Here is a 27,363-nt window from a genome sequence, read left to right as displayed (position 1 = left end):
AAAAGGAAGTCAAGTTTGCCATGAACAAGAAAATAATTGGGGTAACATCTGAAGCGTTTTCTGGAAAAGCGCTTTACTTTCCAGAAAAGGCCCTTTTGTCTGAACTTCTGCAGGCTGCTGGACACGTTCGTTGGCGCGACGGCTGCTTTATGCTACATCTCCCCATTTCCTACTTCTATTTTCAGCATTTGGGGCTCATTGGAGGCTAGTAAAGATTTACAACTTCTTTGCAAGCCATCACAGTAAACAGTTATAACCCGCTGAATGTCACACGCAACCGCAAGGCAGCAGGGCTCGTTTTTAAATTATCGAGTTTTTTGTCTGCTCAACGTAAAACCACGGAACATCACCGAGAGCACCGCTATGAAGCATGCGCTTAGGAAACGAAAGTTAGAACTCGCATTAGGAAGAAGATGAACATTTTATTGAAGCCCTTCAAACACTTTTTCACTTCCATTTGTCACCTGGTGGATCGGCTCGTCTTCTTTTATTTGATGCCGCTGTTGCTCATGGTCTGTGCCCGGCACACTCCCTTACCGGCCACTTCAAATGGCGCCCCCTTGTAGGTCGCCACGCATGCGTCGTCTGTGCGCAGGTCGGGCTGAATCTGCTCCCAAACTTTCTTCTTTGGGTTCAGCTCTTTGTCGGGCTCGCCTGCAAGATCGATTAATTGAATAATCAGGTACAATTACATTTGCGTATCACCCGGTCGGTTTGTTCGGACTCGTAGGTGGAAAATTCCATTTTGGCCAACTGTGAGGGAGGGGAAAGGAAAAAAAAAAGAAGAACCTGAGAAGTTCTGGAAAGTGATTCTTTCCCCCGGCACGGCACCGCTGGGAGGGTCGAGGATTTCCACCTTGTCGGGCGAGCTGGCGCACATGACCATGGCCTGGGATGTCACCCCTCTCATCTTGGCTGGCTTTAGGTTACACAGCAGAATTGCCATGCGGTTCTGCATCTGCACGAGACAGTTAAAAGGAACATTCTTGAAGTCTATTTATCCCAAGACAGGCGAGTGGGGGGGTGGGGACTCAAACCCCATACGACATACTTGAATCAAATGGAATTTGACATTATGTAACAAATGCAAGGCTCTTTTCCATCTGCAGTTCTCAAAGTGTACCTGCTCCAAAGGCACATGCTTGACCAGCCCACTGACCACCGTTCTGGGCGAAGGCTCCCCGACGTCCACCTGCTCTACATAGAGACTGTCCGCATCCGGGTGCTTCTCCGCCGTGATGATGCGTCCGACGCGGAGGTCCAGCCGGGACACGTCCACCTTGGCGTCGTCCTGACCAGCTGCCGTCATCTGCTGTGGTTTTTTCTCTTTGCATTTTATAGACAACAGCCATTTTAGTCCACTTTAACTATTTGCCTTAAATCCAAAAGTACCTTTTTGCTTTTTCTTGGGCAAAGAGGGATACCAAGTGTTGGCAAAGTTTCTTTTTTGCGTGTGTGATGTCAACACTGATGGACACCAATCTATACTTGTCTAATTCCCACGGCATGGGTGTGACTTGATTTCACAAGCAAAGCTAAAAAGCTTTATTCTGAAGAATAATGAAACTCAGCTGTGGCTTTTCTGGAACGTAAACTTCTTTCAAATATTTCCAATGCAATAAATTCACCGCAGTTTTACAATGAGGGGGGGGGGGGGAGGGATTGCCATTGCATTGTATGACCCATCAACACCTGATATGAGAAAAGCGAACGTCCTGAGATGAAATGCGTGTTTTCAATATGTTGTGTTTCAATGTGTTCTCAAATCTGTTGAGAGGTCACTTTTAATAACTTCAACGCAGAGCACGCCGCAAGAAACTCCAATGAAATCCGCAGCTCGCTGACGTGCGACGTGACACACGTCACCGATTGGTGTTTGCGTCGCCACTTCAAAAGAATTCATAACTGGAGGAATGTTGATGTGCGCCATCCGTCACCTTTTTTTTCTGGCTTCTTATTGTTGCCGTCGTCTTTGGGGCGAGGACTCTGAACCGTGGTGCCGGCGGCCTGGGTGACAGAAGGCGCGGGACCACCGAGTTGGGGAGGAGTGGCGTTGGACTTCACAGAGACTTCCACCGATGGCATGGCAACGTCTCGCACTGGGGGAAAAGGAAAGAAGTAGATTTCATCATATGATGAAACTTTCCAGCTAAGTATCCGCCGGACATTTTGGGGGGCATGTTCTCATGCCACATAAATGTATTAAAATGATCCATATAATAGAAAATGTATTTATCAATAATACCATAATTAAGGGAAGGAACTGAACATTCAAATGAATGTTAAAAAATGTCCATGAGATGAACAGTCAGGCAAGAGTCACTTTACCTCCCCTCATCTTCTCTTTGTCCAGCAGCTGTTTTTTCAGGTCCTCTATGTCCTGCTTCAACCTGGCATTTTCTACCAGCAGTTTCTTCTCCTCTCTGATGCTGGCCTGGACATCTGCAAAGTAGGTCGATTCACGTTGACGTCGTCCACAAAATATTCAAACTTTAGGAGATGCTCCTATAGGGCTCTCAAGTCGACTATGATTATTACTGGGGCGTATACTTTAAAGCATTTACTTGCTTTCTCCTTGAGCAGCTGGACTTGTTGTTTGAGGTACTCGATGAGCTGGTCAGCTTCGGCGGCTCGCTGCTCCAGCCTCGCCAAGGGGTTGACACTTGACATTTTGAACAGGGAGCGGGCAACAAGCCTGAAAAAGAAATGGTTTGACAAAAGACAGTGAACATTGGATATTTATGAAATTTGTTTGTTTGAATCAAGTTCAATTATAGAATTTGCGTTTGATTCGTTGATGTTTTGTTTTGGCTTTAACTCATTGTGTTACACATTATTTTATTTGCTTGTGAAAATAACAACAGCTGATCATTATGACATGCTCTTGCCGAATGGCCAATGTGAGATAAAGGTGACCTCTGTCCAAAAGGCCAAGAGAAAGATAACTAGCCAATCCCAGATAAAACTGAACAGATAAGTGCCGAACTGAATTCTGAACTTACTAAATTGGTATGGAGAAAAAAATATTTTGCTTCAACATGTGGAAATTTGGTTTAAAAAGTTTAGAGTCTCGATTTTCAATTATTATTATTTATTTATTTTTTAAATTAGGGACACCACTGTTTGAAATCAAATGTGAGGTGCTGGAAAACAACAGCTGGCTCAAGATGAAAAATGACTGCAGAAGGATGAGGAAAATTAGAAACATTTAAATCGCCGCAGTTGATGGAAAAAACTAATCAGGATCAAAGAGTGTTTTCCTTGAATTCATTTAAACAGCCAGCGGGGCAGACCACATGAAGCTGAACTCATTTGGATACGCATTAAAACACATCACAGTACACATTGACGCATATACAAGTCAATTATGCTTTTGTTACTCATCCCATCTGTAAATACAGTATGTACAAAACATGAAAATATCTGAGCACCACTATGACAAAATACAAAAGTGCAATCATAGCGCCAGCTTGAGTATTTAAAAGGAACTTCACTCTAAAAATAGCTATCCGACCATCCATTAATGGTAAGTTTAGACTGGCTTTCCCGTGTGTCATGGTCTTCAAAAGAATCACATTCTCTCATGTATTATTTTGTTTGTCAATTTGGATACTATTGCTAAAAATACTTGAGTGTTGTCAAGATAAAAAGCATGTAAACCTCAAAGGGACAACTTTATTCGAGCTTTGTGATGCCAGCTAACGCCTTTAGGTTGTAATTGGCGAACAAGAGTGTTGATATAACGAAGCAATTTATTGCAGAAAATTAGAATAGCTAGCGCGCAACTAACAGCTCCAAAATTGTTTCGAAGCGTCCCGACTACACCTTCGCTGCTCGTAAGACTGCTTTGACAAAGAAAAAAAAATAAGGGAATCACATATAAGGAACAAATTAAACTTACATGGACTTTAGGCATTCACCTCTACACGTTTCCGCGAGCTTCGGCGGGTCTTGACACTTGCTTGCTAGGAATGTTAACACTAATTTAGCTCAGGCAGGCACACGGATGCTAAATTAGGTCCAACATCGTAGATTTGTAAAAGATGCGCACAATCGTCTGACATACGACAGCTTTTACCCACGTGTTATATATATCGTTTGCACAACTGACCGAAATAATCGCCGATTAAAAATTAGTTCACCATGACATTTTGACAATGGGGAAAAAAGAAAATAACACATGTATAAATCTGTACTTTAAATATTCGTTATTTATTAGGCTGTAAACTCGTCTGTAAACGAGTGTCATTTGAGTACATCACTGTCGCACAGAAATGACGTCATATATCACGTTCAATGTCTTTTTAGTTGACAGCAGCGCCCGACTTCTTCAATGAAAATATTGAATATCAACCCGTTATTCGAGTTCTAGGTCGGTCGAACCTCTTTGCCGTGAAGCGGGTGTAAAGACGCTTTTCGCAGGTAATATAGACAATTTGTCTTCCTTGGTTTCCTACCGGAAATCGACATTTTAAACGATGTGTTCAGTGAGTGTAGTTCACTGCAGCATCAATATGCTGATAGAATAAGTCTTAGTTTAAACCATTTGTAGACTCTTTATATACTGTAAATTAGACCCGTCACTTGCTATATTATATGCGTGTGTTATGGCAGCATTGCTTGAGTATAATCGATGATGACAGCTGATTCAAATTCACACAGTACCAAGAATCACCATGTGTCAGTAAAGACATCTCTTTACCTGGATAATAATTCAGGATGCAGCCTCTCAAGGACGCCCAGTTGGGGGCTTTTACCTTCTTCGCCTCAGCACTCCCCCATGATGTGTGTGGCAGCAACGGCCTCCCCCTGACCCCAAACTCCATCAAAATATTGGGACGCTTCCAGATCCTAAAGACCGTCACCCATCCCAGACTCTGCCAGTATGTGGACATCTCCAGAGGAAAGCATGGTATGCATTGTGTAATGGAACTTATCGCTCAACATAACATGATTATCACTCAACATACCCATGTGTCTCTTCCTGCAGAACGTCTCATCGTTGTTGCTGAACACCACGAGAGAAGTCTGAATGATTTGCAAAAACAGGGAAACAAAGTCAGGTTGGAAATCTGTTCAAAATCCATATCAACTGTCCCATAAGACATTAAGGAACGACACAGCAATCCTTTTTTTCTTTAGTGGCCAAGGGTTGATTGAGCAGGCCTTTGAATGTACAAATGCATATTCATGCTAATATTGTGTATTTGTTGTTCGTCTTTATGGTGGCATAGTGTACGTGTGACACAAATGTGTGTGTTCAGCCCAGAGACGGTTCTGCAGATCGCCTATGAAGTTCTGGAAGGCCTGACCTTTATGAACAAACATGGTATGGTGCACAGGGCCCTTAACATGCACAATGTGCTCCTGGATAGTAAGGTAACATGATGCTTAGGTAATTCAAATATACTGCGCTTATTTTGCGAGCTGATTTTAATGTGAAATTTATTTCCTTGGAGGGCAACGTCAAATTGGCAAAATTTGGCCTCTATCACATGACTGATCATGGCGTTGATGTGGACTTTCCAATTGGGTATGTTACTTTTTTTGGTCTTTGTCATGTGACATCACAAACATTCCTACTCTGAATAACGGCATATATAGACAGTCAAACTAATTTATAATTTAAGACAAGAAATTCGATTGACTTCATGACAAAACTCAGTCCTGAACCCGATTGTAAGATACTTTTTACTTTAAGATTCAAAAGGTGTGCTCTTCGCAGGTACCCATCATACCTTGCTCCAGAGGTGATTGCGCAAGGCTCCTTTCACCCCAGTGGCCCTTCCCACGAAGAAACCCCGCGGCCTTCGGGACCCAAAACTGATGTGTGGTCACTCGGAGTTCTGCTGCTTGAACTGTGTGCTGTAAGACGGTTTTATATAAGCTTACATTCGAGCTCATTTTTCCGCCTTAACGCTGCTTTTGATTTTTCGGCGGATCAGGGTCGACGGCTGCTGCATAACATTGACATCAATGAGAGGCTGAAGTTCATCCTGACTCTGGGTAAGTACCAATAGGTTTGCTTGATGTCCATCATGATGTCGTCTATGTCCTTTCCAGGCTGCATAGACGACATTGTCACGGTCCTCGCTGAAGAGCATGGCTGCCTGGAAAACATTAAGGTAGTCCTCAAATTATGTGTTTGATCAATTTGTTGAACTTTGAGGTATCATTTGGATCTTAGACCCTCATTTGGGATGATTGTGTGTTTATTCCAAATTAGAAATTTTTTTTTCTTCCCCATAAGAAATATTGGAAATGGGAAAAAAAACCATTTTGATTTATTATCTGTCATAGAGGGAGATTTTTTGTTATGAATTATACTGGTATTGTAAACGTAATAGTGCTTTTCTCATGTCACAATAAGTTGACATTTTATTGCTAGTAAGCGAAGGCTTTATTTTCAGTTCCACTTCCTTTTCTGTAGTTTTCCGATATCCTTGTGTTGTTCCACCCCCCCCCCCCCCCCAAAAAAAAGAGAGAGAAAACAAAAGCGCATTTTTGAGACACATTTTGGTCCAGTTGTATTCTGCGTCAATATAAAAATACCACTGGTTACTTTTTCATACTTTTGACAAAAAGTAGGTTAGGTTGGCTGATGAAATGTTTTTGACAGGAGCTGCCCGAGAACGTTCTAGAGTTGCTGCGGAAATGCTTGACCTTCCTGCCTTCTAAACGGTACGCCATTTCCCAACAAGTGACTTTTTAATCCTTCCCTTTTTTTGTATGTGGCCATTAGAGGGAAACATTTGGACCAAGGGCGGAGCTAGCTGGGGGGTTGTATGGACACTGCCACCCTCCCTAATAAGAAAAACAAATTAATTTATACATTTACATCCGTCCCCTGTTAAATCTTTAGCAGTGTTTTTTTAATACGTTTTCAGGTTAGGAATTTTTTTTTTTTTGCTGATCCCCTGAGATATTCTACAAAATGGCAGCAACAAACACATGCTGCATGTTCAACCTCCAGGCCAAGCCCACGCGAGCTTTTGGGAGACGCCGTGTTCGATGGCGTGTCGTGCCTGTACACGCCCTTCCAGAAGCCTGTCAGCCTGTTCTCATCCTCGCTACGCTGTGCACATCTGGAGCTCCCCGAGGACATCAGCGACCTTTGCAAAGGTTGGTCTCAAACGCTCTCTTTGTGCATGCTGATATTTCACCTTAAATGCTCGTCAATATAGCCGGACAAACGGGTCTTCTAGGCTCCAACTGAAATGCTAGTTCAAGTGGAAGTTTGAATTCTGGTTCCTAACTTTTTTTGCTTTTCAATTATCACAGAGAATATTTATATCCAGTAGAATCTGAAAACGTATTTTTAAACTTTCCATTAACCTCCAATGTCATACAGGCTAATTTCAGTGCGGCTATAAAAAGAGAGGGTGTGTAGTGTGCTATAATTCCGAAACCTTCGGATATTTTGACAAAAGCGTTATTGCACCCACTGGGAACTGTCTTAGATTTAAAAAAGAATCCTAAACATTTCTCCTTAAGAAATGTTTTGAACATTCAGATGGCTACTAAATCTTGTGATTTTTTTTTTAAAATGACCAATTTGACTAAATACCTTGCATATATGGAATATACAATCCTTATAACTCACTCTACCAATCCAATTATGATCATTTTAATATGTATTTATTTAAAGCTATAGTCATCAACTAAAAGTCAATATCAATATTTAACATTTGTGTACCGATACAGCATCAGCAAATATAATCATTTGGCTTCTGCGGCTTTTAGGGGACGACGACGATTACCTTTCAGAGCGAGCCATCAACGAGGTGTACCACCTGTGGTGCCTTGCAGGGGGCGACCTCGAGAAGGAGCTGACCAACAAGGAGATCATCCAGTCCAAACCTCCCATATGCACGCTGCCCAAGTATAGCACATCCACATTTGTTTGTTAGTCGGCACACCGCTGGATAATCTCAATCTTTTCTTGCTCATATGAAGTTTCGTGCTGGAGGATGGCGAGTCGTTCGGCCAGGGCAGGGATCGTAGTTTCTTGCTAGACGACACCACGGTGACGCTTTCTCTCTGCCAGCTCAGGAATGTAAGACCAACAAGAAGAGCAAACAGTCAAATAATTGCTACTACTTTTAAAAACGATCTTTTGTCCTTTACCAGAGACTGAAAGACGTTGCAGGAGAATCTTATTTCCCTCTGCTGGAGGACGAGTACGTTTTTTATTTTTCAGCCTAATTGCCACAGGGGCCAAGAAATGGCACCACACACTGTTTGTTATTGTTCCCCTTGCCACAGACAGTCAAGTCTGGCGCACTCCAACAGCGCCAACGAGTTGTCGGCCACCGTCACGCTACCGCTCATCATCCGCGAGAGAGACACCGAATACCAGCTCCTTCGCGTCATCCTCTTCGACAGACTGATCAAGGTCTCTCCCTGCATGTACACATAAATAGCAAGACGCTCGATTTCTAATCGCTATTGTCAAAAACATTGAAAATGGATCTTTTCAGGCTTATCCTTACAAAAAGAATCTCGTGCACAAAGAGGCCAGGGTTGACATCCCCCCGCTTGTGCGTGGACTAGCCTGGGCAGCTCTGCTGGGCATTGAGGTACAAAAGATGGTCGAGAACGAATTCAATGGCACTCAAATGCGCCCTTATGCGTCTTTTGTTTTCGACAGGGGGATATTCAGGCCAAATACGAAAGCATCGACAAGGACACGCCCATTCCGACTGACAGACAGGTAACAGGACATCTGTCAAAACGATATCATCTGCAGACGAAAAAAAGACAGTGCCGTTTGTTTTTTTTAGATCGAGGTGGACATCCCACGATGTCACCAGTACGACGAGCTGCTGTCGTCCCCTCAGGGTCACATCAAGTTCAGACGTCTCTTGAAAGCCTGGGTGGTCTCCCACCCCGATCTGGTCTACTGGCAGGGTCAGTCGAACCCTGACCCGCCACCCAACTTGAACTTTTAACTGAAGTTGTCAACAGCACCACCCGCACCATTAACTCGCGTCCTTCTACCCTTGCGGTGTAATATGCGATTGGCCACCAGGGGGCAGTCTCGATCTATCACTGCTTCAGGAAGATGACTGCATAGCATATTTAGGATATTTTATTACCATTGTAAATCAGGGAAACTTGACCTCATTTTTGCTGTTCTGGATACAGCTGACGTAAGCATTTGCATCTATTTCACAAGTGACAAATGTTTGTTTCTCTTTTAGGCTTGGATTCACTTTGCGCCCCATTTCTTTACTTGAATTTTAACAACGAAGGTAAGAAATGACAAATTGCCGCTTGTTTGTCTTTTTTTTTTTTAACAGTTTTTTTTTCTTTTCATCCCTGTGCTCTTGACAGCGCTAGCATACGCTTGCATGTCCGCCTTCATCCCGAAATACCTCTACAACTTCTTCCTGAAGGACAACTCTCATGTCATCCAAGGTCAGATGGAGAAAAATGAGTTGTACTAGCAATGCCATGATTATTGCCTTGAGGTTGAGCTGCAAACCAGCTCTCAACGTGAGAAAGCAAATTACTGCCGAGGTCTGTTTGTGTGTTGATTGCATTTTTTTTTTCAAAGCTGTGAAAAGAAAGTTTCAACGTCTCATCACGCATTCCCACAGCTGTCGCAATTGGGAAAGAAATGAAACCGCATTAAAAACTGTTCCTGCATGACTGATAAAAAGCTACAAATTGGACTATTATTATCTCGCTCCCCTTCAGGTGGTCTGGGGAGTCAGATTTATGTTTATGTGTCTGGTCAAAGCTCTTTTGTTGATAGTAAAAAAAAAAAAAAAAAAAAAAAAAAAAAAGCATGCCTTTTCTGCCAATATAGACGGAAGATAAATCCAAGGTTAAACTGATTAAAAAAATGTCTTGTTTTTTTTGGGCCAGTGGTATTTTCATCTGACAGCTGAATTTTGAAGTTTAGATTTTAAACATATAAGGGGGAGAATCTAAATTTCTTCGGAATAACACAAGCAGAAAATGCTCACGTGTCATTTGTGACCTCTTTTCAGAGTACCTGACCGTCTTCTCGCAAATGATCGCCTTCCACGACCCCGAGCTCAGCAACCACTTGAACGACATCGGCTTCATCCCTGACGTAAGAATACAAACAGACCCGTGGTCTTACAGTTTGTGGGGAAAAATATGTGAGCACAAAATGCATGCGACTGCGTCGTACTTACTCTGGGATTCAGCTCAATCTTCTCTTTTTGGCCTCACTCTTGGATTTGCTCAATGTCTGTGTAGAGAGAAAAAAAAAAAGAAACACATCTGTCTTTTGTTGAGTTTTCACACCAAGCATGCATTACATGCATCAAGCTGTTGAATTCCCTCTCAATATTTTTTTTGTTTTTGTAGTATGCTCCAAGCATAATTATGTTGGAATTCTTGATATTAATCCAAGTCATTAGACCGCATGAATCACAATTTCCTCTCTGAACGTCATCCAACACTCAGTCAAAATGTATTGTCTCATTCAATAGAAATATGAAGGAAATGTTTCTGTGTTTGCTCTCTTGGATTAAAGTGGAAATATCTAAGATGACCTAAAGGCAAGTATATAAAAAAAAAAAATGTACGCAATGCCGAGTAAGGAACTTTGTAGCCATTTTCTCTTTATGAAGTTAGCTTGGCTAGTTCAGAGAAAAAAAAAATCTCAATTTACAGAACTCAGTGGCGAGCATTTCAAATACTTCTTTGACGCCAACTAATCGTTTCCGTGATTTGGCGCCATCATGTGGCATCTTAAGATCATTACAGAAAGAGCACATTGAATGACAGAGATGAGCTTCCAACGAAATAAAAGGTGAATAAATAAATCCGTGGTTGATCGGATACTGCTGAATAGCATCCAAGGTGTCCTCTCCAATAAATCCCGAGGCCAAAAGCCCCCCCACCCCCCAGACGTATCCAGATGTTTAATTCAGGTCATTTTCTATTTGACTACATCTCTCATTCCCGGGTGGGCCATTTATGCGGTCACAAATTTAATCCGGCCCAACTCGCCCTCCTGCCGGTTGAATCCGAGGCTGCGGCCGACGGCGCCGCTTATCGTTCGTGTGCCCGGAGTGAACCCCCCCCCCCCCTCTCAATTATCTGTCGGCTGAGTGGCCAAGATAAGCGGCAGACCCCCCCTCCTCCTATACATCGGGCAGGTGTGTGTCCAGGTGCTTCATTAACAGCCAAGCATGCTTCACAATGTATTCATGTACTCCAATTTAGCATTTTGAGGAGTCCTCAGGGGCGGAATTGAAAGATTACCAAGCGCCATAATGAGATTAATTGTGACTCTGAATCAGAGTCAGCACTTTGTGTTCCTTCAGGGGCTCGCAGAGTTAAGTCACTGACTCAAGCCCATTTTTGTTATGCTCGTTTCAGCACATTGCGGAGAACAAACGTTGCTTTAGCTCACTAATGTTATCCCCCCCCCCCCCCCCCTTGTCGCTTCATTTCACAGCTGTATGCCATCCCTTGGTTCCTGACCATGTTCACACGTGAGTAGTTCTCATAAGCCTCTTTTACAAAGACATCCTGTAAAATTGTGACTCGTTGGGGGTGTCAAGACCACCTCTAAAAATGTTTATAATTGCATATTCAACCAGATTGTTGCCATGTGCCCCCCTCCACTTATCCTCCGCTTTTAATGCTAACTCCACAGGCAGAATTAGAAATCCTGTCTCATCATCTCCCTGCTATTCTATATTGTGCTGGTTATACGGGGAAAAAAAAAATACTTTCCAGCTTTTAGCAGCTGAGTGAAAGGAGCAGCAAACTAGTCCATTAGCATCAGTAGGTTCCGGGAGTCCGCTTCCTTTTTGGGAGCCGACTATGAATGAGACTAAAAAGGTCGGCGGCCCCTCCGGGGATGTTATTGTTCATCTTTTGGTGACCTTTATTTAGTCTACGGATGAATTTGTAAAATCTGTTTGATGACTCAAGCCAATGGAGCATCTGCGTTTGATTCTTTCGAGCGCCTGAAAATGGAGGAACTCTGCAGAAAGAAAAATCTTTTTATTGCCTAAATTTATTTCGAAAGCCCTTCGACTCAAACTGGGCTCGTCTCCACAATGTGACCCAGCATGAGAAGCTCGCACGGTGAGAGCGCGGCTGTGGTGGAAAGCAGAGTTAAGCGTGACCTCCTTCCCCCCCCCCCCGAGGCAGAGTCCAGCATTAACGTGTCCTGCTCTGACTTCTAATGTGCACCTTCCCAGCGTCAGCCGGTTTCCGTTGTCCATATAATCAATATACGTGTGGCCCCACATTGACTGTCACCTTCACGCCTCAGTGGACCCACAGGGGATCCAAACGGGCGGATGATCGCCTGCCTTCAAATGTGAAAACGGTCATGTTAAATATTCTGCTAGCAAACCAGCTTCGCAGGAAAACTCCCGCTCCTCAGCCCATTTCTTTTCTGGGTTGGCTTTTTTTTTTTTTTACACAAACACAGCCACGCTTTAGCCAATGTATAATTCACATATGCAAATGATGTCTTTTTATATACGAAGTGTTTTGATTGTGGCCCGTTCCTGTTGTCTGGGATGCTGCGGCTGGCGTCTCTTTGAATTCTTGGGGTTTTTTTTTGTTTCCATATCTACACCCGCCTTTGCAGATGTGTTCCCGCTGCACAAGATCTTCCACCTGTGGGACACGTTGCTGCTGGGGAACTCGTCGTTCCCGTTATGCATCGGCATGGCCATATTGCAACAGCTCAGGGACCGCCTCCTTGCCAACGGCTTCAACGAGTGCATCCTGCTGTTCTCTGACCTGCCGGGTGACTATTAACGTGCATCGCAGCAGTGGCTGAGAAAAATGACAGAGCTTTCAACCACCATTACCGACATTAAAAAAAACTGAGCCTATTGCAAGCCAATGCACAATTTGAACATTAAACACTGTACTTAAATATAGGCAAAAAAAGGAAATAATTAAAAAAAATATGTATATATATACTCAAAAGATTCAGTAGCACATGCAAAAGTTAAATACCTATGTTATAAATAAACAGGTCCTTAAGATTAGATACAAATGAAATACAACTGAACAAAATATTCCACGTGCCACTAGAGGGAGCCATACTTTTCCCAAACAGGAAAAACACATTTTCTGCTTCCACCAACCTGGGAGTACCGACGCTATCAAGTTTTGTCCGACTTCACACTTCAACAAGTCAAAGTTCATCAAACCACTGCAATCACTAGCATCCCTCCTCCGTGAAATTCTTCTCCTTATCTGCTACTCCAAGTTCAGTCTGCATCTGGGTGGAAACGAGAGGCAAGCAGGCTGCCTCAAGCACCAAACCAACCCAGTTAGAATGCCCAGTGTGATTTTTGCTGGTCATTTGAGACCACAAGTGACGCTCATTCTACAAGTGAACGAACGCACAAAAAGGTGACGACACACAGCGAGCTATGTGGCATTTACAATGAACTTCAGAATGTACCAAATGCTTGGGGAGTGACTTTCCTTTTAAAGGTCTTACCTTGCCAAATACTGCTTGACCTTACTCGCTGGCCTTTCTCAAAACAAAACAAAACCAAGGCCATCAACCTCCCACCTCCCTCGTTGCCGACCCAAACACACTACGAAAAGAGGCTAAGGCAGAGGCAGTTTTCCTTATAAAGGTAAAAAATGTCAGGCGAATCAAAAAAAACAAAAAAACAGTCAGCTCCTTTGCCAAGCTTTTCCAAGAGGGACGAGGCCCTTCGCCAGCTCCTTAATGTCCAAAGCCTTGTCACATTTTCTGAAACAGTAAATGCAAGGTTGTTGAATTGTTTGTTGTGATTGTGTTGTGATTAATTTGAGCTTTTTTCATCGCCCAAAAAAGAATAGCGCGGCAACATCGTGCCTGCCATCAATCTCATTTTGGCGGGCCTATGGCCTCGAGTGATCCGACCGTAAGTCTCTCTTGTTTAGAGACTTCATTGATTGGTAGTGGAGCATTGAGGTATTTACTGATGATCCAGCAGCATTTGCCTTCACGGAACATTAGTATCTGTCTCTGCAAGAGGAATTGAGCGCAGAATTTAATGGGCTCCAGTTTGTAGATTTCAGAGTGAACAATAACAAACCGCAATTGTCAAACTACGATGTCATGCAGTTTAGTCAGAGAGATTGATTTACAATATTAAACCCCCCCCCACCCCCTCCCTCCAGAAATTGACATCGAACGCTGCGTCCGTGAATCCATCAATCTTTTCTTCTGGACACCAAAAAGTGCAACGTACAGACAACATGCGCAGCCGCCAAAGATCGCCGGTGACAATGGCTTTGGAAAACACACAAAGTGTTACTCGTCTGACTTCCAGGATTTTCCCAAGACGGACCTGGTGAGTGTAGTAACACAAATTAGCATATATGTCGCTGTCATGCCGCCATGTAGCCTGTTCTCCTCACTCTGCACGGAGTTGAAAGACAATGAGGGAAGTTGCTGCCATTAGATGGCTAACACATCGGTTGTGTTCACTCCCACAACGTCGCAAACCAACATTTCTAAATATCGTTGGGCAATTATGTATGAAATGATTTACCGATTTACTGGGCTTAAAGGTTTATCTCAACTTTTAATTTTGATGCCTCGCAATCTCATCTCCGTTGTAGTCCCGGGAACCTCTCGTGCTGTTGGACCTGAAAGCTGAAGTGTCACCTCGTATTTCGGCAGAGGACTTCATCGACCTCTGCGAAATGTCATTCGCCGTAAATAAACGGACCAAAGCCAGCAAGCCGAGCATTATAGCTGTTGATATTCGCAGTGCAGAGGAGTATCCTTGCAAGGGTGTTGTGAAATATGCTCTCATCAAGTTCCTCAAGAGAATTTCTGAATAACTGTACACACACACCTAGTTTTGGAAACTGCGTAGTATCCTTGCTAGAGTGTTGTGAAATATGCTCTTTATCAAGTTTCTCAAGACAATTTCTGAATAACTGCACACACACACCTAGTTTTGGAAACTGCAAATTATTCTCGCCAGGGTGTTGTGAAATATGCTCTTTCCTCAAGGCAATTTCATCATCAGGAAATAGTGTGTACAAGCTGTAACGTGAGGTGGACGGTTGATTTTGTTTTCTCATAGTTCAGCCAGTCTTTTTACTTTGTTTTATCTTCCAACCAGCTTTGTAAAAATCATTCAGCCTCAATAGTTTTTCCATTGTTATTCTCACAGTAGTTTGATTACTGTGTGTATGTGTGTTTGTATCATTCTATTGTTTTGGAAACTGAATTCTTAACACTACAGGTTTGAATTTCAGACCAAGAAAGAAAAGTACAGGTTAAACTCCAAAGAATTGTACATTTTAAAGAGCTTTTTGTCTCTTCTGGCTTTGGAGATGGTAAAAGTAACAGCGAGATAGTTTTAATTGGTTAAAAAGGTCTTTAACTTCACGTCAACCAGCTTCAGCAGAGGCCACATGTCTGGCAGCATCAACATTCCCTTCAGCACGGCGTTCGGAACCGATGACGAGGTTCTGCAATGTCCAGCAACGGGAACCCTTCAGAACTACAAAGGGCGGGTTGTCGTGGTCATCGGCCACGCCATAAAAAGCGCTACTGTGGTAAGGCAGCAAAGAACACAAGTTCATGGTATTTCATTTCAAATCAAATGACTTTAAATGACTAAATAATTACATTTTCGACATGTCTGCTACACAATTTTTGTGTGTGAAATGTGCCATTTTTCTGTTTTCTCCTAGTTTTCTGCACACCTCGTCAAGGTGAACTTTCCTCGGGTTTGCATCCTAGATGGAGGCATCAACAAGCTGAAGCCCACAGGACTCCTGACTGTCCCCTCCCCTCAGATTTGACCCAAGTGGTTGAGTCAGTTAAAAAAAAAAATACTATGTACATATTCTTGCCGTTTTTTTGTCTTCTGATACCATCATGAATAAAAGAATTGCACCACCTTAATAACATCTAAGTGCTTCTCCTTATTATCGGAATAATAAAGTGAATGAAAAGCAGATCAGTGCAGTTCTCAACTGGGCTTGATGGAAAATCCAGAGCTTGACCAGTCCAAGACGGAGACAAAGCAAAAGGGTGTCTCTTTTAGAATTTGCTATACAGAATTGAACAGAATGTAGGAATGATATTTCATGATGATTTATTATGCTTTATTATACATTTGTGATGCTGTGGAAAGTGTGTTGCGAATAAAGGTCAGAAGCAGAGGAAACTTGTTGCCTCTGCTTGGCCTCAGCTGAATTCCAGCCGGCAATATGAGGAAACCACCGGAGAAGAGCTTTCTGCTTTTAGAGGATATGATGAAATTATGTAGAACAGAACTTATCTGCTCGTGTCTGCTTGCAGTGACTCTGCAAGAAACATACAGTATCTCACATCCCTCTCATTTCTGCAATGTTCTAATTATATCTTGTCATGGGACAACACTGAAGAAATGACACTTTGATCCAATGTTAAGTAGTCACTGTAGAGCTTGGATAGCAAAGTCAATTTATTGTTACTTCCAAGTAACTCAGTTCCTCATACAGGAAGGCAACATATACCTTTGCGACTACAAAAACCTGACGGAATCCCAGCAAACATCATAGAAGGGAAGCAGCAGTATTTGAGCGCTCCTCTTGTCCTGCTTCACAAAAGACCTGACGATAAGCTAATGCCTATTGCCATTCAGGTGACATTAGCTTCATCCAATGTCCATGAAGTATTGTACGGTCTGTCTCTGGATATGATGAAGCCACAGTATCAAGGGTGTCTCTTTTAGGTTTTACTACACAGAACTGCATGCCCATTTAAATCAGACTTCATTGTGAAAGTGCTCATCTTGCGAAATGAACTTTTGCAACCTTGCAACCGGTCATTGCTCATAAACGTCTTACTAATACCTGCCGCAGGTACTTCCCACTAGCAACTATTTATACGGTAGAAGAAGGCAATTTGTCCAGTTGAGAGAAGAATCACATTGACCGGATTAAGATTTTTCAACAATGGTGGTTTATGAGGCGACAGTCTACACAGGCGACCGAATTCAGGCCACCACCTTAAACAGCGTGCACATCAAGCTGGTGGGCACGGATGGCGAGAGTGATCGTACATGGCTGAAGTCTTTGGTCATCTTCAGAGGTTCAGTAAGTAAATTGCCTTCTTTGTGTGCTCCTCCCATTGGTTGATTGATTGCCAACCAAGGTCCTCACGAGGTCAGTGTAACTACCAAAATATTTTTGTCAGTTTTAACTGAAAGACATCAATGCAGCTCTAATTATTTTGAAGCCACATTGCACCGTGTATCACCTACAATGAAGACTTCCATTAAATCTTCTAGGTTTCTACTTATACTGTGTCCTGCCCAAATTCCCTGGGACGGCTGCTTCTGATCGAATTAGACAAACGTCAATTTGGCTTTTTGCCCGACGACGCTTGGTTCCCCGATAAGGTGGAAATCAAATCACCCGAGGAAGACATCTACACCTTTCCCATCCATTGCTGGATCAGCGACCAGGAGACGCACCGTTATAGAGAGGGCAAAGGTGGGTTGATCTGCCATCGAGTGTGCGATCCCTACAAACAATCCTCATGTGTTGTTTGTGGTTTTGCTTTGCAAGCTCTGAGGATCTTTGACGAAAGCCACTCTCTTGGCCAGTACGCCAGACAGCAGGAACTAAGCCAGCGAAGTGTAGACTATGAGTGAGTGTTCACTCCAATGTTTACTTTTTTATATCGAGAGCATTCCGCATGAGTTTACATGTTTAAATTGCCCAACAGCTGGGAATTCTATGGCCCAGGTATGCCGTACACCATAAAGGCAGATGGTGCAATGACCTTGCCAGATGAGGTCCAGTTCTCCTTCACCAAAACGACAGAGTTTGCATTCACAGCGGCCACAGGGTAAGCGCCTGCCAAACCTCATAGTACGATACCATCATTGTGTTCAGTTCATGATTTGTTAAGAAAAGGTTACTCGTTTTACTTCCAGGTTGGCTGAGCTTCGGCTAAAAGGGCTTGTTGACAACCAGGATAATTGGAAAACTCTTGACGATATCAACGACGTGTTCCGTAACAAAGACACGCCCTTATCAGGTACAGCGGCCGAATGGATTTTCCATTATCACCATCTGCTGGTTTTACAAAACCTGAGCTGCAAACGTTAATTACTTTTGTCAGATTACGTGCAGGACCACTGGGCGGAGGATTGGTTATTTGCATACCAGTTTCTAAATGGAGTCAATCCCACCTTGATTCGACGTTGCAAAACTCTACCCGAGAACTTCCCTGTGACCGATGACATGGTCTTCATCCCCGATGGCTCAAACTTATTGAATGAGTTGGAGGTAAGAGTTTGGTTCTCCTCCCAATTATGATTTGAATGGATTGAGCCGTTTTGTCAACAACACAAAAACTCAGCAGTGGTATCCTCAATATTATTATTCCGATGTGTTTGTCCTCAAACAGCGAGGCAACATATACCTTTGCGACTACAAGAACCTGGACGGAATACCGGCAAACATCATAGAAGAGAAGCAACAGTATTTGACCGCTCCTCTTGTACTGCTTCACAAAAGATCCGACGACAAGCTGATGCCTATTGCCATTCAGGTAACATTAGCCTCATCCACTGTACAGGTAAAGTACTTTTAACAGTGAATGATCTCATCTTGTGGATAAAATAGACAGATTTTGCAGTATTAGACGTAGTTGGGATCATCTGTACGTAGTTATTGCTCAGACTCCAAGAACGTGACCTTTCGTGTTTGGTGCGGCGGTTCACACCTGGAATAAAAATCAACACTTCAATCTGGGAGCAATGGGTTTCATTTGGAAAAGTATTTCGGGGTCTCGTTCAGGGCAGATTAGTGTATCATCAACAATAAAAAATGCCCATCCTTGGTTTGGTTTCTTCCCCTTTCCACAGCTGAAGCAGACTCCAGCGGAAGACAACCCCATCTTTCTCCCAACTGACTCTGCGTACGATTGGCTGACGGCTAAGATTTTTGTGAGAAGTGCCGATTTCTCAGAGCACCAGCTCAACGCTCACTTGTTGCGCACCCACCTGCTGGCTGAGGTTTTTGCCGTGTCACTGCTACGCAACCTGCCCATGGTGCATCCAATCTACAAGGTACCTAGAGTTTTCCTAATTTGGTTTTATACATCAAGACTTTGGTTGTCTCCAGGTTTGGGTTCATGATCCCTCCTTCCATCCTTTTAGCTCCTCATACCCCACACTCGATACACTCTGCAGATCAATGAATTAGCTCGGCAACAGCTCATAGGACCCGCTGGAGTCTTCACTATGGTAAAAGTCGACCTTTACATTCTACGTGACATTGGAGATCCTTCTGTTTATGTCTTGAAATGGACTGTTTCTCAGTTTGCAGCTTCTGGCCGAGAGGCTTTGCCAAAGATCTTGGCAAGATCGCTGTCCTCCATCACCTACAGGTCCCTTTGCATCCCCGACGACATTGCTGACCGTGACTTGCGAGACCTGCCAAACTTCTACTACAGAGATGATGGACTCCAACTGTGGAACATCATCTTCGAGTATGACTTTTTGCATCACAAATTATTGCAATTATTGCAATCGAAATCATAATGATACAGCCCATGTGTTCGTCATCCCCAATGAACCAGGAAATAATCAGTTAACAATCAGACGGATCCAAAATGAAGTTTGTGTCAGTGAAGGTATTTAGCTGAATGTATGTGTAATCATCAAGTTGTCTTTCAAAAGATATGTGCAGCGAGTGATAAAATACTACTACAAAAGTGATGACGAGGTCCAGCGAGACTCAGAACTGCAGATTTGGATTGGGGATATTTTTAAACACGGATTCCTTTCCCAGCTACAAACAGGTAATCATTACATGAGTGCACAGTCGCCTCACCAGCATCCACCTGGAATATCGAACGCCACTCAGTGATGCTGCTGTTTTGCATTTTTTCTTTCCTTCACAGGAATCCCTCAATGCTTGACCACTGTGTCTGAACTGATCAAGTTTGCCACTATGGTGATGTTCACTTGCTCGTGCCAACACGCAGCTGTGAACAGCGGGCAGGTAAATTCTTAGAATGACCACCAGTATTGCTTTGCATTGCATTTGGTCTTATTGCAAAACCTTCATTGCAGTACGACTATGGTGGCTGGATGCCCAACTTCCCCACCACCCTGCAGCGTGCTCCCCCGACCAAAAAAGGGACGACTAGCAAGACCACAATCCTCGAGACGTTACCCCCTATCAACGTGACTGCTCAGGGAATGGCCAGTGTGGCTGCTCAGCAGGCGGTCCTCTGACTTTGTAAGTACACCAAACTCAATATACCAAAAAATGTCAAGTTGAAAAGCAAACGTGAGTCATAGAAGTAAAAAACGTAGTAAGAAGTAATTGATTATTATCGATACAATAATCGATTCTATAAATATTTGATAGTGACAGCCCTCGAAATCACTGTAGTATCTGTCTGACACTGTAGAGCTGGTCCAGTGTCAAGATAACTAGTTGACCACAGATCTAGTTTGCAGTCATGTGAATCCTTTGTGTCACCAGGTCCCACTCGGACATTACCCCGAGTACCATTACACCGAAGAGACTCCCCGCCAGTTGCAAACAGATTTCAAAAGCGATCTAGACAAGTTGTCGATCACGATCAACAACAGAAACAAAGACCTGGAAATCCCGTACACTTACTTGGATCCAAAGAATGTCGAGAACAGTGTGGCCATCTAAACATCAGAAAGTAACCATCCTAAAAACCTGCGTGTATACAGATCAAGGTGTGATGAGATGGTAATAAAATGAAATTCATGAGTGTGTTTTGTTGACGTATCGTTTCAAGTTTGAGACATTTTCATGCAATAAAGTTTAAATTGCACGACTTTTAGGTCATTTGAATGTACAAATAATACAGGAATGCGCACGATCACTGCAGGATTCTATTATCTGAAGCCAATTTTAGGGCATCTGAAATGTAAATTAATTTTGGTCCTTATCTTTAAACGTACATTAGGTTGTCTCTTTTAAATGTTGTCATTGGTTTTGTTTATGTTCCTTTCGACAATATCGTGACAATGCTCATGACCGTGATACTGTTGGTCACGATGCGTGTGATATGAAATACGGTTTATAGTACATCTTCAAGGTTCTTGATACATATTAGCTTATTTAGCTAGCTGGGAGCAGCTATCAAATCCCATCAGGAAAACAAGTGGGCACCACCACCAATAAAAGCTGAACAACGTTGCTCTCGTTGTTGTTGCGTAACTTAACAGTCTTTTGACAGGGAAACCGCACAACAATGCTGACGGTACACCTTGTCTATGTGAACTTCTCACAGCTTTGAATCCTGGCTGGAGGAATCAACAGGCTGATGCCCATCAAGCGCTTGTCTTTATCTGCCTCTCTGATCTCACATGAGCCCTTGTCACACACACAATTGTGTAAGACTGCATATTTTGATTGTATCGAAATTTGGACCGAGTCCCACAATGATGCTAGCAGTGCAGTAGCAGTCGCTACTGGTTGAGTGCAGCCGCTAAAGTTAAATTGGCAAACAGTAAGCGCACCTCTAAAGTTGCACAAATATCCACCGTTTGAACCACTGTCATAGAAGACCCACTGGAAATATTGTGCCCTTAACCATACAAGCTACTACAAGCCCGCGCCGCAGAGCTGTGAAGGCGACATCCGTCTGCTCAACGATCTGAATCGCTTCTTTGCTCGTTTCGACGCTCAGAACAGCACTTGCCCGCTGAAGACCCCTCCCCCTCCACACGAGCAGCCCCTGTGCCTCTCTGCCGATAGCGTGAGGAGGGCGCTTGCCGATATCAACACCCGTAAGGCGGCGGGCCCTGACACCATCCCAGGTCGAGCGCTGAAGGAATGCGCTGGGGAGCTGAAGGGTGTCTTCACGGACATCTTTAACATTTCCCTGCAGCAGGCCATCGTCCCTTCATGTTTCAAGGCTGCCACCATCGTACCTGTGCCGAAGAAACCTGCTCCATCCTGCTTCACGTAATATGTTATTTGCTTATTTATTATTTATTCATCACTCTTATTTATTCATTGTTTGTGCCTTCTTGTTTTTATTTTTTGTGTTGTTTATTGTATGTATATTGTGTACTATTTCTTGTCACCGTGGGATAGCGGGAACGTAATTTCGATCTCTTTGTGTGTCTTGGCATGTGAAGAAATTGACAATAAAGAGGACTTTGACTTTGATAAAGCACTTTACATGAATTAAACGTACGTTAAAAGCCGACAAAACAATACCATTCAAAACGTCAGAGAAAAACAATGAAAGCAGAACCAGAGAGATGCAATTATTTTACAACTTACAATATATACACATAAATCAGACTTCAATGCGAAAGGTCTCATCTTTCATGTGAGATCTGCAGTTGTGATTAGATCTGACGTCGCTAATACACGTCTGACATTCCTTAAAGCTGCTGCAGGTACTGCCCGCAAATTAGCATACACCGCACAGGTATATAAAAACCTGGCGTGGCAGATTGCGTCCGACTGGGAGAAGAACCGTGTTACCGTTATTAGGATTCCTCATCATTCCGGAATAACAATGGTGGATTACGAAGTGACCGTCTACACTGGTGATCGAGTTCACGCCACCACCATTAACCCGGTGCACATTAAGTTAGTGGGCACAGAAGGCGAGAGTGCCCGCACGTGGCTGAGGTCTTTGGTCATCTTCAGAGGAGCGGTAAGTGTCGAAAAAAATCTCACCACCTTTTGGTGGTCCCGTGAGTTGCATAGAACAATAAATAAATACGTACTTCTTTTACCACAAACAAATTATTTAGGTTTCATTACCTGACATGTTTCGGCTATCACTTCCGCCTCTGATGAATCGTGTCAGGTAATGAAACCTAAATCATTTGTTTGTGATAAAAGAACCAGTAAAATAATTGACAATTGAAAACAAGATGAACATTGTACAACTAATAAATACGTACGTAAATAAAACTAAACAATATAACGTTTAAATAAACGTAAACGTTTTCATATCAATCCTCGTACATTAATCTGTTTTTATGCTAAATTGTATTTGCTGTACAGTACATGCTTAGTGTTAGTTTAGACAGATAGACTATTAATCCATTTATTTTAGGTCCTAATGTACTGTATGCTATTGTTGTTCAGCCCTCGAGGTGAAATTGTCCCTCAGTATGACGCAACTCACTTTTGATCCTGAGCCAAAATATGGATGCCTTGAAGGGTTTTGCACTTGACTTGATAATGGTTATACCAGGTTGTCTTTAAAAGCCCCATCTGGACCTGATTATTAGTTATGGGGGACGTAATATTTAGTGGACCTTTGAATCTCAATCTTTTGGAGTCAGGCAGGACCACAAGACAAAGATTGGAGAGTGGAACTAGTGTGTACTTGAGCAAGTTGAACCTGGCTGCCGTCGTTTCGTTCAAGTCTCTGTTTCACCACTATGTGCCTCAAGCCAAATACCTCATTCTTGCTGCTAAGTTAGTTGTAGGTTGCCATTTTCTTTTACAGTTGCCAACTGCTCATCTGGAATGGAGCGAGCCTAGGGGTGTGGCTACAACATAATGGTGCACATCGTATTTTCAACCAAATTCAACATTTTTTTTAATTTTCTAGGTCGCAACCTATACTGTTTCCTGCCCAAAGTCCCTTGGACAACTGGTTCTGATAGAACTAGACAAGCGACAATTCTTCATTTTGCCTGGTGACGCTTGGTTTCCTGACAGGGTGGAAATCATATCACCTGAGAAAACCATCTACACCTTTCCCATCCACTGCTGGATCTGTGACAGCGAGACTCACCGCTACAGAGAGGGCAAAGGTGGCTTGATCATTACGCTTGTCTGTCATCATGTGCGCGATACTGACAAAGAATTCTCGTGTGTTGTTTGTGATTTTTCTCTGCAAGCTCTGAGGATCTTTGACGAAAGCAACTCTCTTGGCCAGTACGCCAGACAGCAGGAGCTGAGTCAGCGAAGTGTAGACTACGCGTGAGTTTTCACTCCAACGTTTACTTTTTTCTATCGAAAGCATTCTGCATGAGTTTACATGTTTAAATTGCCCAACAGCTGGGAATTCTATGGCCCAGGTATGCCCGACACCATAAAGGCAGATGGTGCAATGACTTTGCCAGATGAAGTCCAGTTCTCCTTCACCAAAACGACAGAGTTTGCATTCACAGCGGCCACAGGGTAAGCGCCTGCCAAAACTCACAGTACGATGCCATCATTGTGTTCAGTTCATGATTTGTTAAGAAAAGGTTACTCGTTTTATTTCCAGGTTGGTTGAGCTTCAGCTAAAAGGGCTTGTTGACAACCAGGAAAATTGGAAAACTCTTGACGATATCAACGACGTGTTCCGTAACAAAGACACGCCCTTATCAGGTAGATTTTCCATCATCGTCAACTGTTTGTCTTGCAAAACCTGAGGTATAAATGTTAATTTATTTTGTCAGACTATGTGCAGGAACACTGGACGGAGGACTGGTTATTTGCATACCAGTTTCTAAATGGGGTCAATCCCACCTTGATTCAACGTTGCAAAACTCTACTTGAGAAGTTCCCTGTGACTGATGACATGGTCTTCATCCCCGGTGGTTCAAACTTGTCAAATGAGTTGAAGGTAACCGTTAGACTAAGTATAGCCATTTTGTCAACAACAACAACAACAACTACAAAAACGGCATTGCACTATGCAGATTGTGGTATCTTCAAGCTACTGGAAGCATTCCAATGTGTTTGTCCTCATACAGAAAGGCAACATATACCTTTGCGACTACAAGAACCTGGACGGAATACCAGCAAACACAGTCCAAGGGAAGCAGCAGTATTTGACCGCTCCTCTTGTCCTGCTTCACAAAAGACCAGACGACAAGCTGATGCCTATTGCCATTCAGGTGACATTAGCTTCATCCAATGTTTATGAAGTATTTTAGGGTCTATCTCTGGAAATGATGAAGCCACCATGCAGATTTGTGCAGTATCTCCAGTAAAAAAAAAAAAACACACACACACAATATGGGGTCCATTAAATGTCCATTCTTGGTTTGGTTCCTTCTCCTCCTATAGCTGAAGCAGACTCCATCTAAGGACAACCCCATCTTTCTCCCAACTGACTCTGAATATGACTGGCTGACGGCTAAGATTTTTGTGAGAAGTGCCGATTTCTCAGAGCACCAGCTCAACGCTCACTTGCTGCGCACCCACCTGCTGGCGGAGGTTTTTGCCGTGTCACTGCTACGCAACCTGCCCATGGTGCATCCAATCTACAAGGTACCTGGAGTTTTCCTAATTTGGTTTTATACATCAAGACTTTGGTTGTCTCCAGGTTTGGGTTCATGATCCTTCCTTCCATCCTTTTAGCTCCTCATACCCCACACTCGATACACTCTGCAGATCAATGAATTAGCTCGGGAACGGCTCATAGGACCCACTGGAGTCTTCACTCTGGTAAAAGTCAACTTTTACGTTCTATGTGACATTGGAGATCCTTCTGTTTATGTCTTAAAATGGACTGTTTCTCAGTTTGCAGCTTCTGGTGGAGAGGCTTTGTCAAAGATCTTGGCAAGATCGCTGTCCTCCATCACCTACAGGTCCCTTTGCATCCCCGACGACATTGCTGACCGTGACTTGCGGGACCTGCCAAACTTCTACTACAGAGATGATGGACTCCAACTGTGGAACATCATCTTTGAGTATGACTTTTTGCATCATAAATTAATGCAATTATTGCAATCAAAATCATAGTGATACTGCCCATGTGTTCGTCATCCCCAATGAACCAGGAAATAATCAGCTAACAAACAGACGCATCCAAAATGGAGTTTGTGTCAGTGAAGGTATTTAGCGGAATATATGTGCAATTATCAAGTTGTCTCTCAAAAGATATGTGCAGCGAGTGATAAAATACTACTACAAAAGCAATGACGAGGTTCAGCGAGACTCAGAACTGCAGACTTGGATTGGGGACATTTTTAAACACGGATTCCTTTCCCAGCTACAAACAGGTAATCATTACACGAGTGCACATTTGCCTCACTCGCATCCACCCGAAAGTTCAAACGCCTCCCAGTGATGTTGTTGTCTTGCGTTTTTCTTTCCTTCAAAGGAATCCCTCAAAATTTTACCACTGTGTCTGAACTGATCAAGTTTGCCACCATGGTGATGTTCACTTGCTCGTGCCAACACGCAGCTGTGAACAGCGGGCAGGTGAATCCTTAGAATGACCACCAGCATTGCTTTGCATTGCATTTGGTCTTATTGCAAAACCTTCATTGCAGTACGACTATGGTGGCTGGATGCCCAACACCCCTGCCACCCTGCAGCGTGCTCCCCCGACCAAAAAAGGGACGACTAGCAAGAGCACAATCCTCGAGACCTTGCCCCCTATCAACGTGACTGCTCAGGGAATGTCCACAGTGTGGCTGCTCAGCAGGCAGTCCTCCGACTTTGTAAGTACACCAAACTTGAGATGCCAAAAATGTAGAGTCGTGAAGCAGACGCGAGTCATCCAAGTCATGTGAATCCTTTGTGTCACCAGGTCCCACTCGGACATTACCTCGAGTACCATTACACCGAAAAGACTGTCCGCCAGTTGCAAAAAGATTTCAAAAGCAATCTTGACAAGTTGTCGATCACGATCAACAACAGAAACAAAGGTCTGGAAATCCCGTACACTTACTTGGATCCAAAGAATGTCGAAAACAGTGTGGCCATCTAAACATCGGAAAGCCAGGCACAATCAAACGGTATCACACCATGAATCGCAAACGCTTGATGTTGAGATGTTCATAAAATTAAAGTGTGGTTCATTTTGCCGATGTCTTGTTTATGGTTTGAGGCCAGCAAACTTTATGATTTTGGAGCTGCAAAACGGGCTGGATATGAAAATGTGTCCGTCAAATATATTTTGGAGGGGATGCTGCTCAGTGTCAAAAATGTGTCAAACCCTGAAAATATTCAGCTTTGTACGTATGTGTGATGTTTATATATAATAGAATCAAGACATCTGATTATTGAGCAAAATCAGTTTTTCCGTGACAACACTTGGAGTTCATTACTAGTCATACTTTCTAATAAATTTGAAAATAATATAAACCAAACTCAACAAAGCAAATGTATAAATGATGCCAATTAAGTTGTCCCTTAAGTTTTTGGTCAATGCTTTGTTCTTGTTTGTGCGTACCGCCTACACTCATGCAATGCAAAAATAATAGGACAGCTTCCAAAATAAAAGCACCGGAAGACACTCTCAAAGTTGTTTTACATTTCATTGAACTGTATTTCAACACCACCAGCATTAAATTCTGAAAACTCTTCTTTCATTATGTTGTTGTTGCGCAACCGAATGTTTTTTTGGCACGAAAGCCACACAAAAATGCAGGCGGCACACCTTGTCAGGGTGAACTTCTCACAAATCACGAG

At 43.1% G+C, this 27,363-nt stretch overlaps 4 protein-coding genes and 1 long non-coding RNA gene across 7 annotated transcripts; 3 read left to right on the top strand and 2 right to left on the bottom strand.

The window, feature by feature from the left end:
* Positions 1 to 402: 402 nt before the first annotated feature.
* LOC133151513 (aminoacyl tRNA synthase complex-interacting multifunctional protein 1-like) lies at positions 403 to 4,843 on the bottom strand. Of its 2 annotated transcripts, none has more exons than XM_061274610.1 (7): positions 4,703 to 4,843; positions 2,565 to 2,695; positions 2,329 to 2,442; positions 1,938 to 2,099; positions 1,124 to 1,326; positions 790 to 958; positions 403 to 654 (listed from the first exon to the last, which is right to left on the bottom strand). In XM_061274610.1, exons 2-7 carry the CDS (start codon positions 2,668 to 2,670, stop codon positions 488 to 490), a joined length of 921 nt encoding a protein of 306 aa, XP_061130594.1. In that variant the 5' UTR covers positions 2,671 to 2,695; positions 4,703 to 4,843; the 3' UTR covers positions 403 to 487. The 2 variants fall into 2 exon arrangements, with proteins under 2 accessions (XP_061130594.1, XP_061130593.1); XM_061274609.1 differs by lacking the exon at positions 4,703 to 4,843 and adding an exon at positions 3,902 to 4,049.
* On the top strand, positions 4,263 to 15,889 carry tbck (TBC1 domain containing kinase). Its single transcript, XM_061274600.1, has 26 exons — positions 4,263 to 4,422; positions 4,719 to 4,912; positions 4,991 to 5,063; positions 5,265 to 5,379; positions 5,460 to 5,533; positions 5,726 to 5,867; positions 5,946 to 6,006; positions 6,064 to 6,125; positions 6,620 to 6,681; positions 6,974 to 7,122; positions 7,744 to 7,882; positions 7,957 to 8,056; positions 8,131 to 8,180; positions 8,266 to 8,395; positions 8,481 to 8,579; positions 8,651 to 8,713; positions 8,784 to 8,910; positions 9,204 to 9,254; positions 9,337 to 9,420; positions 9,999 to 10,084; positions 11,444 to 11,480; positions 12,596 to 12,757; positions 14,140 to 14,312; positions 14,584 to 14,744; positions 15,375 to 15,534; positions 15,673 to 15,889. The coding sequence occupies exons 2-26, from the start codon at positions 4,720 to 4,722 to the stop codon at positions 15,781 to 15,783; spliced, it is 2,664 nt and encodes an 887-aa protein (XP_061130584.1). The 5' UTR covers positions 4,263 to 4,422; position 4,719; the 3' UTR covers positions 15,784 to 15,889.
* Positions 6,515 to 23,560, bottom strand: LOC133151516 (uncharacterized). The gene is made up of 4 exons (XR_009713928.1): positions 22,756 to 23,560; positions 10,170 to 10,225; positions 9,975 to 10,079; positions 6,515 to 8,403 (listed from the first exon to the last, which is right to left on the bottom strand). It is a non-coding gene; the product is annotated as an uncharacterized LOC133151516 (long non-coding RNA).
* On the top strand, positions 16,792 to 20,804 carry LOC133151512 (arachidonate 12-lipoxygenase, 12R-type-like). The gene is given in 15 exon segments (XM_061274608.1): positions 16,792 to 17,064; positions 17,259 to 17,463; positions 17,539 to 17,620; positions 17,699 to 17,821; positions 17,910 to 18,013; positions 18,098 to 18,264; positions 18,386 to 18,529; positions 18,846 to 19,049; positions 19,140 to 19,226; positions 19,302 to 19,471; positions 19,662 to 19,783; positions 19,886 to 19,986; positions 20,058 to 20,191; positions 20,193 to 20,226; positions 20,476 to 20,804. Coding segments are annotated over 15 exon segments (1,998 nt in total). The 5' UTR covers positions 16,792 to 16,923; the 3' UTR covers positions 20,656 to 20,804.
* LOC133151511 (arachidonate 12-lipoxygenase, 12R-type-like) lies at positions 21,677 to 27,195 on the top strand. 2 transcript variants are annotated; one of them, XM_061274607.1, is made up of 14 exons: positions 21,677 to 21,939; positions 23,558 to 23,762; positions 23,850 to 23,931; positions 24,010 to 24,132; positions 24,221 to 24,324; positions 24,396 to 24,562; positions 24,693 to 24,836; positions 25,009 to 25,212; positions 25,303 to 25,389; positions 25,465 to 25,634; positions 25,825 to 25,946; positions 26,048 to 26,148; positions 26,220 to 26,390; positions 26,480 to 27,195. In XM_061274607.1, exons 1-14 carry the CDS (start codon positions 21,880 to 21,882, stop codon positions 26,657 to 26,659), a joined length of 1,920 nt encoding a protein of 639 aa, XP_061130591.1. In that variant the 5' UTR covers positions 21,677 to 21,879; the 3' UTR covers positions 26,660 to 27,195. The 2 variants fall into 2 exon arrangements, with proteins under 2 accessions (XP_061130591.1, XP_061130590.1); XM_061274606.1 differs by lacking the exon at positions 21,677 to 21,939 and adding an exon at positions 22,036 to 22,645.
* Positions 27,196 to 27,363: the final 168 nt, after the last annotated feature.

The sequence above is a fragment of the Syngnathus typhle genome, linkage group LG3 (genome assembly GCF_033458585.1).
Source record: "Syngnathus typhle isolate RoL2023-S1 ecotype Sweden linkage group LG3, RoL_Styp_1.0, whole genome shotgun sequence".
NCBI classification, from domain to species: Eukaryota; Metazoa; Chordata; class Actinopteri; order Syngnathiformes; family Syngnathidae; genus Syngnathus; species Syngnathus typhle.
This window is presented reverse-complemented; position numbering and strand designations above follow the sequence as displayed.